Below are 21,601 nucleotides of genomic sequence, written 5' to 3'. Positions count from 1 at the left end.
ACAAAATAAATTCTAGCCCTTTATCCCAATCATGGGGATATTCATGACAGTATACCTTGATCATCGTTTTCAGGGTCTGATGATACCTTTCTAAAGCCCCTTGTCTCCGTGGGTGGTATGCTGAAGACTTTAACTGTTTTATACCTAAATTACCCATAACATTCTGAAAAATTTTAGACAAAAATTGGAACCTTGATCCAACTGAATCTCAATCGGTAATCCATATCTTGTGAAGAACTGGGCTAATTTCTCTCCCACTACCTTTGCAGAAATTGTTCTCAAGGGAATGGCCTCTGGGACTGAATAGCCATATCCATGATAGTGAGTATATATTAGTGTCCCACTTTTGTTTTCGGTAAATGTCCTATAAAGTCTACCAACAACCTACTAAATGGTTCCCCAAAAACTGGTGTGGGAATTAGAGGTGCCGGTTTTATGGCAGGTTGCAGTTTTCCCAAAATCTGGTATGTATGGCACGTTTTACAAAACTGCACAACATCCTTGGAAAGACCTGGCCAGTAAAAATGTTGATTTATACGTGATTTGGTCTTCCAGATCCTCACATATCCCACTATAGGAATTTCATGCGCTATCTTTAATAGTTCCCGGCAGTACTTTGGCGGTACCACTGTCTGATGAACTACCATCCTGTCTTTGTCAACAGGACTGTGAGGTGGTCTCCACTTCCTCATCAGAATCCCACTTTTAATATAATAGCCTCTAGAACTCCTTTTGCCTCAGCTTCTGTTAGAGCTAATTGTGCCATTTTATCTATCTCTGGATCGGCTTGATCAGCGAAGACTTATTAAACATTTCCTTCAGATTATCCAAATCCCCAAAGAAGGTTTCAGATATTCGGCTATCTGAAGCGGTTTTGTCATATCTGGTGCCAAGCTGACCTTTGACAATGGAACTTGTTCAGCCATTTGTCATGCTAGGCCCCCACCTGCCAAGAATGAGGCACATTAATTTTGTCATGAACATTGATTTTAAACTGTTACTGGAGTGAGGGGAGGACTTGTTGAACAGATCAGCTGTGGCTGGAAAGACATTTGCATGTTAACAGATGGTGTTTGGGAGGACAAAGCAGCTGGACATTCAACCCACAATGAACTTCTAATCACCAGACGTTGAAGGTGGGGCAGCTTGCATTCCAGGTTGACTGCCAAGATGGCCAAATACACAAATGGACATGGTCAAACCAGCTAGTCACATGACTAACCTGCTGGGCTACTTGAGTTTTTTGAATTTGTACAAACAGTTTGGGCAGAGTGTCTGTTTGTTCCTGGACTGAGAAGATCTCTCCTATCTGCTCCCATCTCTTTCTCACAAGCCTCTGAATCCACTGAAGACACATGAACCCCAAGAGAGAAAAGTCTCCTACAGCGAACAAGGTTTAAGAAGAATACTGGCCCCCAAAGAAAAGCAAGATCTACCTACAATCAAGGACTTTGTAGTGAGCTCGAAGAACCATAACAACTCTCCAGATACTGCCTCAAACTTTTCCACTTTATTTTTCTTCTCTTCTCTGTCTCTATTTGCATGTGTGTATTGCATATGCATGCTAGCGTGGAAGCATCATGTATCCGTAGGCGTTAACCGAATTAGAATTTAAGTTTAAGTTTAATAAATTTCAACTTTTCTTCTTTAAACCTGAGAAAACCTGTTTGCGCTGGTTTCCTTGCCTTATAGTTGGAAAGTGGTGAACAAGGATTCACCAAGGGGGAGATAAAAAAAGTGTTTAAAAACAAAACCTTGTTACATTAAGACTAGGTGAAGGCTGAAAGGGAATCCTAGACCTCTTTCTCACCTGGTCAGAACACATTTCTCGGGTTCCTACACACAAAAGAAAAATTCCTGGAACCTGTCCTGTAACTGTTCTGTCTCTCTAACTTCACTTGGTTTTTCCATGACTACTGGAGAAGCTAATACTTTCGCTCTAGCCAAATTATTCCCCAGGAGTAGGTCAACTCCGTCTACTGGCAAACTATGGACAACTCCTACAGTTACTGCTCCAGGCATTAGGTCTCACTCCAGGTGCACCCAATACAAAGATACGGGTATATATTCTCCAGCAATACCATTCACTAAAACTTTAGCATTCAATGCGCTCTCTGGTGGAAATGTTATGCCTTTCCCCAGCAAAAGAGTTTGGGCGGCTCCTGTATCCCTAAGTATAACACAGGTTTACCTGCCTCACTTGAGGGATAAGGAGTTACTTTTTCTTTTGACAAGAATTCCCTGTAACTCTCAGGTATCTTGTTCACAACCCCTGCACTCACAGTGTTTTTTGTATTTGGCCTTACAGCTGCAGTCAGAGTTATAGCCAGGTCTGTAGTACTCTCGGTCAGAGCCCCTTTCTCTGCATTGGCTTTGTGTACCCCAATAAGACTCATGAGTTTACCCTGCAATTCCAGCATTCTGCATGAAGATGTCCCACCTTGTGACAATGGTAACATTTAGGCTTATGGATCTCACTTCCACCCTCGGCCTCTTCCTTTCTGGCCTGAGGAAGAGGTCCAGGGGCATTCCCAGCTATCCCTTCCTGTTCCCGGCTGCTTGCCTTCCTTTCACCCTCCCACCTTCTATCCTTCTCGGGTTTGTGGGGGTGATGGACAACGGGTTTTGGCTGAAAGCAAGCTCATAATCATCAGCAATTTCTGCTGCTTGTCAGGCTGTTGAAATCCTCTGGTTCCCAAAATGGATTCTTATTAATGGAGGGAGTGACTTTTTAAATTCTTCCAGGAGAATTAGTTCTCTAGGCTGAATTTTATCAGCGCGCCGCCGCACAGCCCCCGCGATATTACACGCAGGGGATTGTTTAAATGGAAGGGACGGAGCAGCCGATGACATAGAGGGGGTGGCCGCCGTGTCCCCGGCAACGCTGTCCAGCGTCATCGCACAGGCACCGGCACCATTTTTAAAGGGCTTCAAGTCCTTAGAAGCGATTTTAATTTTTAAAGTGATATTTTGTTGCAATGAGTGTAGAAATTGAAATAAATGTTCAAGACTCTTTCCCATCCCCCACCCCCCACCCAATGTTTGTTTTCGGTGCAGTATGAATAACATGAACATTATTCCAAACCTCAACTTTCCCTCCCAACCTCTTCACTTTTGCCCTTCAACCCCTTCCCACCATCCCCACAACCAATAGGTATAGTTTTCCCCGCTCCCCCATTCCTCCCGCTCTGATAATTCTATTCCTCCCCCCTCCTGACCAGTGTCTCACCTCCACAGGTCACAACATATATTTAAATGTTCCCACTTACCAATATGGTCAATCATATACTCTATTTTTCCCAGAATAAAACACACCAAGCAGGTTTCTTTGATAGACAACAAAATTATCAGTTTATTATAAAACAGGTCTTAACCAGTAATGAAGTAAAGCATAAACACACAGACTGAAATATTAAAGTTCCCTTTTTACTTTAGCCTCCCCCCCACCCCCCCCCCCCCCCCCCCACACACACACACATAAACCAGTTAACTGGAAAAATAAAAGGGATTGTTGTTTAGAGCTCTGTTACAAACAAAACAACAAGAAAAAAACACTTAGGCTGAAGACTTGCTCATTCTTGAAGAAAAAAACAGATGAGATATGTTGTGTTCCAAAACTGGCATACAGTCTCACCTCCGAGCACACATAGACGGGTCACTGGGATCTTTTAGAATAGTTCTTTTCAGGCAGCGTTGAGAATTAATTTAGCAGGCTTTCCTTTAAAGACAGGAAACGATATGATTTGACACAGTGAACTTCTTGGGGTCATTTAGAGAGCTGCTGGAAAGCTGAATTAAACACTAAAATAAAAGCAAAATACTGCGGATGCCGGAAATCTGAAATAAAAACAAGAAATGCTGGAACCACTCAGCAGGTCTGGTAGCATCTGTGAAAAGAGAAGCAGAGTTAACGTTTCGGGTCAGTGACCCTTCTTCGGAACTCTGGAAAGCTGAGCTGGGTTGTGGTCCTTTCGCCTTCCTTGGGAATTCTCTTCTCTCCCTCAAAGTTCTCTTCCTTTTTATACAGTTCAACCCCAATTCAAAACAATTCAAAAGCAAACCGACAACAGGAGGTCAGCCTCTTGGACCTCCATCAATCTTGACCTGTCACTTCTTTGAAAACAACTTCTCCAGGTGTCCAAAGTTCTTTGTTGTTTATTGAGCTGGAAGTCAGGTGGTTTCCTGGAAAGACTTGTTGTTGCTGGAAGTCAAGTGTTTTCCCAGAAAGTCTTGTTTTCCTCACAAGACCTCTCAATGCCCCTTATAAAAAACATGTCTAGGGAATGTTTGTCAAAGTCAAGTGGCCTTTACATGGCCCTCTTTGAAAACCCCAAAGTTTAACATTTCTTCCATCTTTCAAAAATGAATCCTCAAAAACATGTTCAACAAAACTCAGAGGCACTTTCATAACAATAGCCACCTCCTTCAACACACTGGGATGTCGCTCACCTGGTCCAGGCGATGTATCAACTTCAATCTAGTTAATATTTTGAATACTACCTCTTTATTAATACTAATTTATTTCAATTACCCATTTTTACAAGCCCCTTGGTTCTGGGAAATTTTCTGTATCCTCCTCCATGAAGACAGACACAAAGGGCGGCACAGTGGCGCAGTGGTTAGCACCGCAGCCTCACAGCTCCAGCGACCCGGGTTCAATTCTGGGTACTGCCTGTGTGGAGTTTGCAAGTTCTCCCTGTGTCTGCGTGGGTTTCTTCCGGGTGCTCCGGTTTCCTCCCACAGCCAAAAGACTTGCAGGTTGACAGGTTAATTGGCCATTATAAATTGCCCCTAGTATAGGTAGGTGGTAGAGGAATATAGGGACAGGTGAGGATGTGGTAGGAATATGGGATCAGTGTAGGATTAGTATAAATGGGTGGTTAATGGTCGGCACAGACTTGGTGGGCCGAAGGGCCTGTTTCAGTGCTGTATATCTAAATCTAAATCTAATTGTTCAACTTCTCCACCATTTCCCTATTCTCCATTATAAATTCTCCTGTCTCTGCCTGTAATTGACCTACATTTGTCCTTGCTAATCTTTCCTTTACACATACCTGAAGAATCTATTGTAATGTTTTCTATCCTTGCCATTTCTTCATGTGGCCTCCTTGCATACACATCACTCCACTGCCAAGATAAGCAGCTCTGGGCCTGCTTCTATGATGTGGACATTGCTGTTGTACAGCCTTCTACCAGAACATTTGCAAAAGCAACTCATGGGTATTTCTCTATCCCCACAGGCAAGTGCCTGGCCTCTGCTCAACAGCTTCCTGTAACGGCATGGTGTTGATTAGGGGTTAAGGTGGCCTCACACCATGTCAAAACTATTTCATAGAGTAGACATTGGGCTCTCCAATGTACTGCAACGAGAAAGGCTTTGTTAATCAATGATAATAATTCTGTGTTCAGAATCCCTTACAGGTGTAATGGAGAGAATAAAACAATATAAAGAAAATCAGATAGAATTTAGATTTCTTCCAAGGGCTCCTCGGTACAGAGTGTCTACTGAGCCAATGATGCTGGGTAGGTCATAGATGTGGATGCTGGGAAAACTGGCCCTTTCAAGTTTGAAATCACTAGATCTTTGTGGGGAAGAATAGCAAGGGATATGGAGCTAAGGCAGGTAAATGGAGTTGAGGTGCAGATCAGCCATGATCTAGTTTAATGGTGGAGCAGGCTTGAGGGGCTGCATGACCTTCCCCTGTTCCTATGATCCTGATCGGCTCTAATTCTTCTCATGGCCGATTACCCTACAGATGCACACCATCATGACTTACATGCAAAGAAAGCAGATGGACAAGGTATTGGAGGGACATCCAGCACTGATGGAATTCTATACTTGCCTTCAGCAGAGGAGGGAAATGGAGAAATCAGGTGAAACGTAAATATTATTTTCAACCTTCTGCAGTTCTAATGTGGGCACCAGAAATGTCGTAGTCACATGATAGTGATTGTCAACTCTCCCGCATGAAAATGTTTCACTATGGGTAAGTATAGAAATAAAATATAGGAATACTAATCAGTTCTGCACCTTTCAAATAAACTCCTGATCCAATTTCACGGACGTCTCACTGAAAGCAAAGGTCAGGATTAACAAATGAAAGCTCTTGAGAATTAGTGCCATTTTCCATTTTGTCAGTGTGCCCAGAATTGCATTGGAGTACTCATAGGAGTAGGCCACTCAGCCCCTTGAGCCAACACTGTCATTTAATTAGATCATATCTGAACTGCACTTCAACTCCATTTAGCTACCTTTGATCCATATCCCTTGATACCCTTAACTAACAAAAATATATTAATCTCAGCATTGAAAATTTCAATTGTCCCAGCAGTCACAGTCTTTTCGGGAAGAGAACTTCAGATTTCCTCCACCCTTTGTGGGAAAAGTTGCTTTCTGATTTCCCTCCTAAAGTTTCTAGCTCCAATGCCCTTGTTCTTGGTTCCCTAGCTTCTCTGCATCTACTCCATCGAATCTTTTAATCATTTTAAACACCACAATTAAATCACGCTTCACTCTTCTAAACTCAAGGGAATACAACCTGTTTGTGCAATCTTTCTTCATAATTTAACTCTTTAAGCCCCAGTATCATTTTGATGAATCTGCGCTGTACCCCATCCAAGACCACCAACACATCCTTCCTGTGGAGTGGTGTATAGAACTGAACACAATAGTCCAGATAGGTTCTGACCAAGGCTGTGTACAGCTGAAGCATAATTCCTTCTCTTTTATATTCTAGCCCTCACTCAAGGGCTTTTGTTGACTTCCATCCATCCTTTCCTTCCCTCCGTTAAATTATTGTCGCCGAGATTAAGCAATCCGTTTGGACCCCAGTCTTCTGAGAGAACAGAAGACCCAATTAACATCTCTTATAAATACAAAACTTTTAACAAAATCATCATACATACCATTGTCAGACCGGCAAAGCTGGGCAACAGAAAGGATTAAAAATTGTACAACCAGAGAGTCTCTGATTAGCCACATGATTGCTAACCGCTGATGGAAGACTGCAGCTAACAGACAGGCTGAAAAAACATTCTGGTTAATGGTACACCGAGGTCGGCAGAGGGCAGATTGCAACACAGACAGGTCGCGTTGCACAAGCCAACAAGCTATTCTCTCCCCTATGCTCTGGGCCAGTGAAAGGACTACAAACTTCTGTTTGGCATTGATCAGGTGAGGAGGAAAGAAAGAAAGATTTTGCATTCATATAGCGCCTTTCATGTCTCAGGATGCCTCAAAACACTTTTTGGCCAATGAAGTGCATTTGAAGTATAGTCACTGTTGTAATGTAGTACAGCAGCCAATAGGTACATAGCAAGCTCCCACAAACAAGAATGAAATAATAATCAGATAATCGGTTTTATTGATGCTGGGTGAGGGATAAATATTGTCCAGGATGCACAGAAAAATGCCCCTACTCTTCTTCGCAATAGTGCCATGGGAACTTTTACATCCAAGTGAGGGGGTAGATTGAGCCTCGGTTTAGTATCTCATCCAAAAGATGACACCCCTCCCAGAGCAGCACTACTCTAGAATGCCAGATTATATAGTTAAACCTCTGTAGTGGGACTTGAATCCACAACTTTCAGGTACAGAGACAACAGTGCTACCTACAGAACCATGGCTGAAGCATGAACAACTCAGGGATGCTTGTGACACTAATCATACAGGGCAAATCAAAGCACGTCTCTGTAAACGACTTTCCGCAACAGTATGAAGTCAGCAGGAGGAAGGGAATTCGAACCGAGGTCTAACAACTGTCCTGTGCAACACCAGAACCCACTGGTGCTGCTATCTGTGCTCAAGATAATACAAGACTTAACAACAAAGCCCTGCAGTATGGGCTACTATCATTAAAATTCAGCAGAGGATGAGTAGAATTATTACAGCATGGAAATAAATTGTTCACAGAGAGGTTCGTGAGACCTCCGTCACTGCCTTAAGTTGCAATGTGCGTATATTTGCCCCATCCCTATTTGATTATATTTTTAATCTTAATTTCTTCTTTTGCCAACTCAGAAAGCTTCAGCTGAGAGTATAAGTCAAAGACCAACTCCCAGTCCTCACCCAATCATTGCTCAGTCTGCTCCATTAAGGACTGTGCACACGTCTGACCGAAATCAATATCACTAAAACAGGTTATCTGGTCATTATCTCGATGCTGTTTATGGGATTGTTTATTGCAGCAGTAACTATTCTCTAAAAGAACTTCATTGGCTGGAAAGCACTTTGGGATGGCCTGATATAGTGACAGGTGCTATAGAAATGCAAGCTCTTTCATTCTTTGTTTTCATAAACTCGCCTTGAGTTGTTTAAATATTTGGAGCAGGAACAAACAGTGAATGACACAGAGATGAGTGTTGAAATGGAACAGGTCAACAGTGATTCAACAGTCCCAGGCACTATGGGGTCGTTCAGTTTCAGACCTGCACTAAGCTCAGGGGTCCGGAAGACCAGTGGGAATGCTTCCTGCATGTGGTGAAGCTGCTGTTAGCAGAGGAGTTCCAGGACTCTGACATAGCAATAGTGAAGGAACAGCAATATATGGCCAAGTCAGGTTGCTATAGCACTTCAAGGAGAATTTGGAGGTGATGGCATTTCCATGCATCTACTGCCCATGTTCTTCTTAGGGGTAAACATCTCCTCCTGAAGTAACAGCAGGGGATCAGGGTATGGCTGTAGAAATTCAGTGCCAGTGTGGAGATAGGATTTAACAGCAATACACACTAAAGGGGCATTTTGTTCACATGTTTGTTATTTAGGAGGCAAATGGTATGTTGGCCTTCATAGCGAGAGGATTCGAGTACAGGGGCAAGGATATCTTGCTGCAATTATACGAGGCCTTGGTGAGACCACATCTGGAGTATTGTGTGTAGTTTTGGTCTCCTTATCTGAGGAAGGATGTCCTTGCTATGCAGGGAGTGCAGCGAAGGTTCACCAGACTGATTCCTGGGATGGCAGGACTGATGTATGAAGAGAGATTGGGTCAATTAGGCTTGTATTCCCTAGAGTTTAGAAGAATGAGAGGGAATCTCATAGAAACCTACCAAAATTCGAACAGGACTGGACAGACTAGATGCAGGAAGGATGTTCCAGATGGCGGGGCAGTCCAGAATCAGGGGTCACAATCTAAGGATAAGGAGTAAGCCATTCAGGACCTAGATGAGGAGGGATTTCTTCACCCAGACAGTGGTGAACCTGTGGAATTCACTACCACGGAAAGCAATTGAGGCCAAATCATTAAATATATTCGAGAAAGAGTTAGACATAGTTCCTAGGGCTAAAGGGATCAAGGGATACGGGGAAAAAGCGGGAACAGGGTTCTGAGTTTGGATGATTCAGCCATGATCGTATTGAAAGGCGGTGCAGACACGAAGGGCCGAATGGCCTACTCCTGCCCCTATTTTTCTATGTTGTATGTTTCTAGGAGGGTGAAAAGAAACATACAACATTATGTTGCATTGAAGTCACACATAAGGACTTCATAACAGTTCTACACAATTTTGTTGTGGTTTTAGAGAAATACAAAATGGTTTTCCTGTTGTGTCCAGACAGTTATGGGAGGCTGCACCTGTTGGAAAGTAGAATGTCTGTGTGTTATTCAAAATTCATTGTTCATTGCTCCATGGGCAAGGAACAGAGGCAGGGTGGCACAAAAGATTGCGAGGGGCGGTGTGCCTGCCGTTGTCCTGGTCCCCTGCCAATTAATGGCCACTTCAGGTCAACCTCCTGCCTCCACTCCGATTTTATTGAAGCTGGAGGAGCCCGTCGCTGCATGGAGATGTTGCGAGGTGAGACCTGGCAGGCTGTTAGTGGGCTCGCGGCAGGACCCCTCCTTTGGGGGCAATCCAGGGCCTCCAGGCATTGATCACCACCCCCCCCCCATCCCACCGTGAGACCCCACCCCTCCATCACCAAATCCCCAAACCCTGCTTTTTTTTTACTTTGTATGTAACCCCGTTTTTTTTTTCGTTTTTTTTAAGGTGGCCTTTATACCACAGGCCCCTTTTATATTTTTGTTGAGAGAGCCTTTATTCCCCAGCCCTCCTTTATATACATTTTAAAATAACTTATTAAAATCAGATAAATGAACCAAAAACTCAAATTAAAATGCTATTCTCAGCATTGATGACGCACTCCAGCCCATGCAGTGCCCATTGGTCGCGGAAGGCCTCAAGCGTACCGGCGGACACCACATTCTCCTTCTCCAGGGACATCCAGGCGCGAACGTAACCGCGGAAGAGGAACAGGCAAACAGGGCGGACGGACCCCCTGACGGGCCGCAGCCTGGACCTGTAAATTGCCTCCTTGGCCAGGCTCAGGAGCAGACTGTCAAGGAGATCCTCTTCCCAGCCTCCACCCCTCCACACCGGGTTCCCAAAGATCAAGAGCATGGGGCTGAAGTGCGGTCAGAACTAGTAGAACTCTTAGATTTGTACGCTCTGTACCTTCCTGTCACAGTCTGTTTATCATTTCCCATATTAATACCATATTAATCCGAGTGATACTGCAGGCTTTCTGATTGGCCGGCAGCTCTGGAGGTGGGAGCTCATTCCTTCAAGGGGCGGCGCACTGGACAGCAGGCAGTTAAAAGGCTGCTCACCGTGGAATTGTATCGGGGATTGGACAGAGGGCTGAGCCGAGGTCTCGTCCGGTCTTCCCGCCCACCGCTGGGATCCCCGTCACGGCGATATTATCCTACCCCACGTGTCTGAGTCTGACTACAAGAAACTGTTTTTTTTTTAAAGAGGCGGGAAGATGTTTAAGAAAACCATTTCATAACCCACGACAAAACTATGTAAAACTGTTACAGTACAATGTTGTGTATTTCCTTTCACCCTCCTAAATAACAAACATATGAAGACAGTGCCCCTTTAGTGTGTATTGCTGTTAAATCCTATTGACACACTCACACTGAATTTCTGCAGATATTCTCCTGATCCCTCACTGTTACTTCGGCGGGAGATCTTTACCCCCTAGAAGAAAATGGACAGCAGGTGCATGGGAACATCATCACTTTCAAATGACCTCTAAATCCCCCTTGAAGTGACATACCATCCTGACTTATGTAATATCGGGTTACTATACTCTTTGTACCGAATGAAGACTGTGGTCTGTGGGTTACGGTAACTGGAGTTTATTTACAAACGTCAATCATCTATGGCTGCTACATGAGGCTGTGCAACCTGTGACATCACATCCTGTAATGATGCTTACAGTCTATTTACATATCTAACCAACAACAAATTACATCACAATAACTTGGACATATATCACCATTCTTTCAGTGTTGCCGTGTGAAAATCCTGGAACTCCTTAGCTAATAGCACTGTGGGTATAGCTTCACTACATGGACTGCAGCAGTTCAAGAAGTAGGCCCAGCACTTTCTTAAGAGAAACAGCATAATCAGCCATTTTCAGACAATTTATGCCATTTCTCCAGACATCATGTCACTCTCCTACTGAATAAATATATACCATTTGTTACGAACGACCACTCCTGTCAAAGCCCCCAATCAAAATATACGATTCTGATTGCGGTGGGACCAATGCACTGTTAATTCAATCCCATCATTCCACAGATGGGTTAACATGTCATTTAAAAACTTCCCAAATTAAAGAAAGATCCACCAAATTGTACCATCTATTAACCCCCGAATGAGGCTAACCAAAGCAGGTGTCTTTAAATCAACAAATTAACTCTTTAATTAAAAGAACCAAATTCTTAAACAATATGAACATTTAAAAATAGAAAAATTAGAGTCCTTGCAAATTTACAGTCCAATGTTGTTCAAAGTCCTCGCAGAATGTTGTTCGAAGTCCAGCGAATTTCAACAATTAATGACTTGCAAATACTTTCAACAGAATTAACCTGACTTTAGAGTTTTTTAGGGATAAAGGATTGTCACAGTCTAACTTCCCTTTCTTCAATTTAAATTACCAGAGATCTCTGTCTTGGCTTGACGTTTTAGAATTTCAAGAGATAGTAATTAAACAGACAAAAATCCGATTCCCTTCAGTTTAAATGGTTGAGACCTCTTTTTCAGTGCTGACACCACAGCTGACTGTGTGTTCTGTCTGTGTGTTCAAACTGTCTTACTGACTGCCAGTTTGAACTGAATTGTAACAAATGTATCACATCAGGTTCACTCCCAGTGGCTGTTTCCATGGTATTGAGGATGCACCCTTTGAATTGCAAAGAAGTAGGCCCAGCACTTTCTTAAGAGAAACAGCGTAATCAGCCATTTTCAGACAATTTATGCCATTTCTCCAGACATCATGTCAATCTCCCAACTGAATAAATATATATCATTAGAAAAAAAATTATTTCAAGTCTCAAGATGTCACAGAGAAATAAGGAAATTAAAAACAAACTAAAATTAAGCGGGAAGGCATAGTCTGTAAATATGAAAAAAATGATAAAAATAAGTGAAATTCCGAGAAAATAAGGGACGAGGTAAAAAAGGTCTGAATAAATATGTTCCCATTAAGAAAAAGGGTGGCACTCCCAAATATAGACCCCTCAGGATGTCAAAGAGCATACAGAGTAGGATAAGACAAAAAAAAAGCTTGTGTCAGATACCAGGGCTCAATATTGCAGAAAGCGGAGAGGAGTATAGAAAGTGCAGGGGTGAAATTAAAAAGGGAATTACAAGGCAAAGAGAGGGTATGAAAAACATTGGCATGTAAAATCAAGGAAAACCCAGATGTGTTTTATAAATACATATAGAGCAAGAGGATAACTAAGGAAAGAGTTGGGCCAATTAGAGACCAAAAAGGTAACTTGTGTGTGGAAGTCAAGACGTGGGCACGGTTCTTAATGAATATTTTTTGGCTGTTTTCACAAAAGAGCGGGATGAAGCGAACATTGTAGTTAAGCAGGAGGAGTGTGAAATATTGGTTGGGATAAAACAGTGAGGGAGGAAATATTAAGGTGTTTAGCATCCTTGAAAATGGATAAATCACCAGGCCTGGACAAAATGTATCCCAGGCTAAGAGAAGCAAGGGAAGAATTAGTGGATGCTCTGGCCATTATTTTCTAATCCCTTCTAGCTACAGGTGTGGTACCAGAGGACTGAAGGACAACTAACATTGTACTGATGTTTAAAAAGAGAGGAAGAGATAGCCCTAGCAATTATAGGTCAGTCAGCCTAACCTCGGTGGTAGGCAAATTATTGGCAAAAATTCTGCCGGTGTAAATCGTCTTTTAGAAAGGCACAGATTAATCAAGGACACTCAGCATGGATTTGTTAAGGGAAGGTCATGTCTGTTTACATTTCTTGAGGAGGTAACAAGGAGTGTTGACGAAGGTAGCATTTTTGATGTAGTCTGCATGGATTTTAGCAAGGCTTTCGAAATGGTCTAACATGACAAGCTGGTCAGAAAATTAACAGATCATGGGATCCAAGGGAAAGTGACAAGTTGGCTTCAAAATTGGCTCAGTGGCTTGAAGCAAAGGGTAATGGTTGAAGGGTTTCGTGACTGAAAAGCTCTTTCCACTGGGATTCCGTAGGCTTCAGTGCTGGGTTCCTTGCTGTTCATGATATTTATCAATGATCTAAACTTAAATGTAGGGGGGCATGATTAAGATGTTTGCAGACAACATAAAAATCGGCCGTGTGGTTGATAGAGAGGAAGAAAGCTGTAGACAGTAGGAAGATATCAATGGATTAGTCAGGTAGCCATTAAAGTGGCAAATGGAAATCAACCCACAGAAGTGTAAGGTAATGCATTTGGGGAGGGCAAACACGGAAAGGAAACACATAATAAATTGTAGAATTCTGAGGAACGTAGCGAAACAGAGGGACCTTGGAATGCATATCTACGGACTCCTGAAGGTAGCAGGACAGGTAGATAACATACAAACATACATACGAACATACACATTAGGAGCAGGAGTAGGTCACTTGGCCCTTCGAGTCTTCTCGGCCATTCAATAAGATCATGGCTGATCTGATTGTAACCTCAACTCCACATTCCCATCTACCCCCAATAACCTTTCAGCCCCTTGCTTATCAAGAATCTATCTACCGCTGCCTTAAAAATATTCAAAGACTCTGCTTCCACCACCTTTTGAGGAAGAGAGTTCCAAAGACTGACAACCCTCTGAGAGAAAATATTTCTCCTCATCTCTGTCTTAAATGGGTGACCCCTTATTTTTAAACAGTAACCCCTAGTTCTAGATTCTCCCACAAGAGGAAACATCCTTTCCATCCTGTCAAGACCCCTCAGGATCTTATATGTTTCAATCAAGTCACCTCTTACTCTTCTAAACTCCAGAGGATACAAGCCTAGCCTGTCCAACCTTCCCTCATAAGCCAACCCACCCTTCCAGGTATTGGTCTTGTAAACCATCTCTGAACTGCTTCCAATGTATTTACACCCTTCCTTAAAAAGGAGACCAGTACTGTACACAGTACTCCAGATGTGGTCTCACCAATGCCCTGTATAACTGAAGCATAAGCTGTCTACTTTTGTATTCAATTCCCCTCCCAATAAACAATAACATTAGCTTTCCTAATTATGTACTGTACCTGCATACTAACCTTTTGCGATTCATGCACTAGGGCACCCAGATCCCTCTGCTTCTCAGAGCTCTGCAATCTTTCACCATTTAGATAATATGCTTCTTTTTGATTCTTCCTGCCAAAATGGACAATTTCACATTTTCCCACATTATACTCCATGTGCCAGATCTTTGCCCAATCACTTAACCTATCTATATCCCTTTGTAGCCTCCTTATGTCCTCTTCACAATTTCTTTGGAGGAAAATGTAGCTGGTCTGATTAGTAAGTTTGCGGACGACACAAAGGTTGGTGGAGTTGCGGATAATGATGAGGATTGTCAGAGGATACAGCAGAATATAGATCAGTTGGAGACTTGGGCGGAGAAATGGCAGATGGAGTTTAATCCGGACAAATGTGAGGTAATGCATTTTGGAAGGTCTAATGCAGGTGGGAAGTATACAGTAAATGGCAGAACCCTTAGGAGTACTGACAGGCAGAGAGATCTGGGCGTACTGGTCCACAGGTCACTGAAAGTGGTAACGCAGGTGGATAAGGTAGTCAAGAAGGCATACGGCATGCTTGCCTTCATCGGTCGGGGCATAGAGTATAAAAATTGGCAAGTCATGTTGCAGCTGGACAGAACCTTAGTTAGGCCACACTTAGAATATTGTGTGCAATTCTGGTCGCCACACTACCAGAAGGACGTGGAGGCTTTGGAGAGGGTACAGTGGAGGTTTACCAGGATGTTGCCTGGTCTGGAGGGCATTAGCTATGAGGAGAGGTTGGAAAAACTCGGATTGTTTTCACTGGAACAACGGAGGTGGGGGTGCGACATGATAGAGGTTTACAAAGTTATGAGCGGCATGGACAGAGTGGATAGTCAGAAGCTTTTTCCCAGGGTGGAAGAGTCAGTTACTAGGGGACATAGGTTTAAGGTGCGAGGGGAAAAGTTTAGAGGGGATGTGCGAGGCAAGTTTTTTACACAGAGGATGGTGAGTGCCTGGAACTTGTTGCCAGGGGAGGTGATGGAAGCAGATACGATAGCGACGTTTAAGGGACATCTTGACAAATACATGAATAGGAAGGGAATAGAGGGATATGGGCCCCAGAAGTGCAGAAGGTGTTAGTTTCGGCAGGCGTCAAGATCGGCGCAGGCTTGGAGGGCCGAATGGCCTGTTCCTGTGCTGTACTGTTCTTTGTTCTTTGTTTCCTGACTATCTTTGTGTCATCAGCAAATTTAGCAACCATACCTTCGGTCCCTTCATCCAAGTCATTTATGTAAGTTGTAAAAAGTTGAGGCCCCAGCACTGATCCATGGAGCACACCACTCGTTACATCTTGCCAACCAGAAAATGACCCATTTATGTCTACTCTCCGTTTCCTGTTATCCCAGGCTCCTCCTGAAGTCCCCAGCTTCACAGATGCCAGTCTTCAGCCAATTCGATTCACTCTGCGTGATATCCAAAAATGACTGAAGGCACTGGATACTGCAAAGGCTGTGGGCCCTGACAACATTCCGGCAATAGTACTGAAGACCTGTGCTCCAGAACTTACTGTGCCCCTAGCCAAGCTGTTCCAGTACAGCTACAATGTGGAAAATTGCCCTGTACACATAAAGCAGGACAAGTTCAACCCGGCCAATTACCACCCCTTCAGTCTACTCTCAATCATCAGTAAAGTGATGGAAGGCTATCAAGCACTGTTCAATTTATACCTGTTCAATTTATCTGCCATCTCCTTATTTTCCCTTATTAATTCCCCAGACTCACTTTCTATAGGACCAACGCTCACTTTGTTAACTCTTTTCTTTTTAAAATATCTATAGATACTCTTTATATTTCTAGCCAACTTTCTCCTGTACTCTAATTTTTCCCTCCTTATGCATCTTTTAGTCATTCGTTGGTGCTTATTATATTCTGTCCAATCTTCTGACTTGCCACCCATTTTTGCACAATTTGTCTTTAAGTTTGATACTACCTTTAACTCTTTTAGTTAACCACGGATGGTGAGTCCTCCCCTTGGAATTTTTCTTTCTCGTTGGAATGTATCTATTCTGTGTATTCTGAAATATCCCTTTAAATGTCTGCCACTGCATGGCTATTGACCTATCCCTTAACCAACTTTGCCAGTTCACATTAGCTAGCTATGCTTTCACACCCTCATAATTGACCTTATTTAAGTTTAAGTCTTCTCTCCCTCAAACTGAATGTAAAATTCAATCATGTTATGATCGCTGATGCCTAGGGGCACCTTCACTATGAGGTCATTCATTGCTCTTGGTGGGTAAGAGGGCATCCAAGAGAATTTCCTTTATTGGCCAAGGCAGAGAAGAAGAGCAAGGATGTTATGCTACAGCTGTATAGAATGCTAGTTGGACTGCAGCTCGAGTACTGCAGCAATTCTGGTCACCTTATTACAGGAAGCATGTGATCACACTACCATGGGTACAGAAGGGATTTATGAGGATGTTGTCAGAAATGGAGAACTTTAACGATGAAGAAAGATTGGATAGGCTGAACAGAGGAGGCTCAGGGTAGATTTAATTGAGGTGTCTAAAATTCTGAGGGGCCTAGAGTAGATAGGAAGAACCTATTTCCATTAGCAGAGAGGTCAATAACCAGGGGACATAGATTTAAAGTAATTGGCAGAAGGATATGAGAGGAGTTGAGGAGTAATTGTTTTCACTCATAAGGTGTTGAGGGTCTGGAATATGATTTGTCTTTACTGGGCATGACAATGGACTTTCAGAAAGTCTTAAATAAGGTGCCACATAGAAGATTATTCAACGGATCAGGGGATCTGGATCTACAGAGAGGGTAAGATGTTAAACTAAAAACTGGTTGGAAGGGGGAAATAGAGAGTCGGAATTAAGGGTAGTTTCTCAGGGCAGCTGTAAACGGGTAGTGTTGTCTCCCAAAGTTCTGTTATGGGACTACTTCTGCTTACTCTGTGCGTTAATAATTTGGATACAGGTCTAGACGAAGTGGTGTCCAAAGTTGCAGATGATACGAAAATAAGAGTCATATTAAATAACTCTGAGGGGGAGAGAGATAATTTTTTTATTCGTTCGTGGAATGTGGGCATCGCTGGCTAGGCCAACATTTATTGCCCATCCCTAATAGCCCTTGAGAAGGTGCTGGTGAGCTGACTTCTTGAACCGCTGCAGTCCTTCGAATGTAGGTACATCAACCATGTAGGTTGGGAAGGGAGTTCCACGATTTTGACCCAACGTAAGGGCTTGAAAATGAAGCAAAATGGGAACAGGGAGTTTTAATTGAAAAAACTGCTGCTGGAACACAAAAAATACAGGGATGAAGCATGGTGTTGCTGAATGCTAATATGCTAGTGTACAGGTTTGAGGTCTGTGCCCTTCAGATGCTCATTTAGACTGTGTCAAGTGTGGATTTACCAAGTCATAGAGTCATACTGCACAGAAACAGTGGATGTTGTGATGTCTCCGAGCAGTGGAGAGAAGAGAAATCAGAGGGTCAATCTCCCAGTGATGCTGAGTTACATTAGCAGTGGCTTGGGAGCAGGTTATGCTGGGCTCAAGTCAGATAGATGAAGAATACGGGATGAAAACATTCAGATGACAGTTTTGACCATGCAACGTTGCAATGCTGATCCCTGATTATTACATCACGTTACACACTAGTTACACCACGAAAATATTTTTAAAAAATTCCTTTTAATCATTCAGTTTCAATCAATGTGAATTTGTTCCCATCAAGGTTTCTTTAGATTATTTGCATTTTCAGGGCAATATTTGCAAGGGTACAACACACAGTTTACTTTTGAGTTGAGACACATCAGAGAACAAAATAAAGTGAACAAACATCCAGCGTCAGCAGTATGAGAGAAGAGAGAATTCAGAAAACAGGTGATCAAATATTAACACAGTGACAGTGCTACATGCCAAAAGACAAGGTATCAAAAAGAACACACACTGCATCTCCTACTAGTGAGGGAGAGGGGACACAGTGAGGTACAAACCTCACCTCCTCCTACTGAGGGATAGGGGACACAGTGAGGTACACACCACACCTGCTCCTACTGAGTCAGAGGGGACACAGTGAGGTACACACCACACCTCCTCCTACTGAGGGAGAGGGGACACAGTGAGGTACACACCACACCTCCTCCTACTGAGGGAGAGGGGATACAGTGAGGTACACACCACACCTCCTCCTACTGAGGGAGAGGGGATACAGTGAGGTACACACCACACCTGCTCCTACTGAGGGAGAGGGGACACAGTGAGTTACACACCACACCTCCTCCTACTGAGGGAGAGGGGACACAGTGAGGTACACACCACACCTCCTCCTACTGAGGGAGAGGGGATACAGTGAGGTACACACCACACCTCCTCCTACTGAGGGAGAGGGGACACAGTGAGGTACACACCACACCTCCTCCTACTGAGGGAGAGGGGATACAGTGAGGTACACACCACACCTGCTCCTACTGAGTGAGAGGGGATACAGTGAGGTACACACCACACCTGCTCCTACTGAGTGAGAGGGGATACAGTGAGGTACACACCACACCTCCTCCTACTGAGGGAGAGGGGACACAGTGAGGTACACACCACACCTCCTCCTACTGAGGGAAAGGGGATACAGTGAGGTACACACCACACCTCCTCCTACTGAGGGAGAGGGGACACAGTGAGGTACACACCACACCTCCTCCTACTGAGGGAGAGGGGACACAGTGAGGTACACACCACACCTCCTCCTACTGAGGGAGAGGGGACACAGTGAGGTACACACCACACCTGCTCCAACTGAGTGAGAGGGGATACAGTGAGGTACACACCACACCTCCTCCTACTGAGGGAGAGGGGACACAGTGAGGTACACACCACACCTGCTCCAACTGAGTGAGAGGGGATACAGTGAGGTACACACCACACCCCCTCCTACTGAGGGAGAGGGGACACAGTGAGGTACCCACCACACCTGCTCCAACTGAGTGAGAGGGGATACAGTGAGGTACACACCACACCTCCTCCTACTGAGTGAGAGGGGATACAGTGAGGTACACACCACACCTGCTCCAACTGAGTGAGAGGGGATACAGTGAGGTACACACCACACCTGCTCCTACTGAGTGAGAGGGGATACAGTGAGGTACACACCACACCTCCTCCTACTGAAGGAGAGGGGACACAGTGAGGTACAAACCACACCTCCTCCCACTGAGGGAGAGGGGACACAGTGAGGTACACACCACACCTCCTCCTACTGAGGGAGAGGGGACACAATGAGGTACACATCACACCGCCTCCTACTGAGGGAGAGGGGACACAGTGAGGTACACATCACACCTCCTCCTACTGAGGGAGAGGGGACACAGTGAGGTACACACCACACCTCCTCCTACTGAGGGAGAGGGGCCACAGTGAGGTACACACCACACCTCCTCCTACTCAGGGAGAGGGGACACAGTGAGGTACACACCACACCTCCTCCTACTCAGGGAGAGGGGACACAGTGAGGTACACACCACGCCTCCTCCAACTGAGGGAGAGGGGACACAGTGAGGTGCACACCATACCGCCTCCTACTGAGGGAGAGGGGACACAGTGAGGTGCACAACACACCTCCTCCTGCTGAGGGAGAGGGGACACAGTGAGGTACACACCACACCTCCTCCTACTGAGGGAGAGGGGACACAGTGAGGTACACATTACACCTCCTCCTACTGAGGGAGAGGGGACACAGTGAGGTACACACCACGCCTCCTCCAACTGAGGGAGATGGGACACAGTGAGGTGCACACCATACCGCCTCCTACTGAGGGAGAGGGGACACAGTGAGGTACACACCACACCTCCTCCTACTGAGTGAGAGGGGACACAGTGAGGTGCACAACACACCTCCTCCTACAGAGGGAGAGGGGACACAGTGAGGTGCACACCATACCGCCTCCTCCTGAGTGAGAGGGGGCACAGTGAGGTACACAGCACACCTCCTCCTACTGAGTGAGAGGGGACAAAGTGAGGTGCACACCACACCTCCTCCTACTGAGTGAGAGGGGACAAAGTGAGGTGCACACCACACCTCCTCCAAATGAGGGAGAGGGGACACAGTGAGGTACACAGCACACCTCCTCCTACAGAGGGAGAGGGGACACAGTGAGGTGCACACCATACTGCCTCCTCCTGAGTGAGAGGGGGCACAGTGAGGTACACAGCACACCTCCTCCTACTGAGTGAGAAGGGACACAGTGAGGTGCACAACACACCTCCTCCTACAGAGGGAGAGGGGACACAGTGAGGTGCACACCACACCTCCTCCTACTGAGTGAGAGGGGACAAAGTGAGGTGCACACCACACCTCCTCCAAATGAGGGAGAGGGGACACAGTGAGGTACACACCACACCTCCCCCTACAGAGGGAGAGGGGACACAGTGAGGTACACACCACACCTCCTCCTACTGAGTGAGAGGGGACACAGTGACATACACACCACACCTCCTCCAACTGAGGGAGAGGGGACACAGTGACAGACACACCACACCTCCTCCTACTGAGGGAGAGGGGACACAGTGAGGTACACACCACACCTCCTCCGACTGAGGGAGAGGGGACACAGTGAGGTACACACCACACCTCCTCCTACTGCGTGAGAGGGGACACAGTGACATACACACCACACCTCCTCCAACTGAGGGAGAGGGGACACAGTGACAGACACACCACACCTCCTCCTACTGAGGGAGAGGGACACAGTGAGGTACACACCACACCTCCTCCGACTGAGGGAGAGGGGACACAGTGAGGTACATACCACACCTCCTCCTACTGAGGGAGAGGGGACACAGTGAGGTACACACCACACCGCCTCCTACTCAGGGAGAGGGGACACAGTGACATACACACCACACCTCCTCCTACTAAGGGAGAGGGGACACAGTGAGGTACACACCACACCTCCTCCTACTAAGGGAGAGGGGACACAGTGAGGTACACACCACACCTCCTCCTACTGAGTGAGAGGGGACACAGTGAGGTACACACCACACCTTCTCCTACTGAGGGAGAGGGGACACAGTGAGGTACACACCACACCTCCTCCTACTGA

General features: G+C 45.0%; 1 protein-coding gene across 1 annotated transcript in view; it reads right to left on the bottom strand.

Moving 5' to 3' along the window:
• The window catches only part of f2 (coagulation factor II (thrombin)), a 99,078-nt gene extending 92,046 nt beyond the window's left edge, over positions 1-7,032 (bottom strand). The window contains exon 1 of the mRNA XM_068045941.1: positions 6,907-7,032. Within this exon, the coding sequence (XP_067902042.1) occupies positions 6,907-6,982 (76 nt within the window). The 5' untranslated portion in view covers positions 6,983-7,032. The remainder of the gene's footprint in view (positions 1-6,906) is intronic.
• Between the last annotated feature and the right edge of the window lie 14,569 nt (positions 7,033-21,601).

Source organism: Heterodontus francisci, chromosome 14 (genome assembly GCF_036365525.1).
Source record: "Heterodontus francisci isolate sHetFra1 chromosome 14, sHetFra1.hap1, whole genome shotgun sequence".
In the NCBI taxonomy this organism is placed as follows: domain Eukaryota; kingdom Metazoa; phylum Chordata; class Chondrichthyes; order Heterodontiformes; family Heterodontidae; genus Heterodontus; species Heterodontus francisci.
Note: the sequence above shows the minus strand (reverse complement) of the source record. Positions and strands in the feature narration are given on the sequence as shown.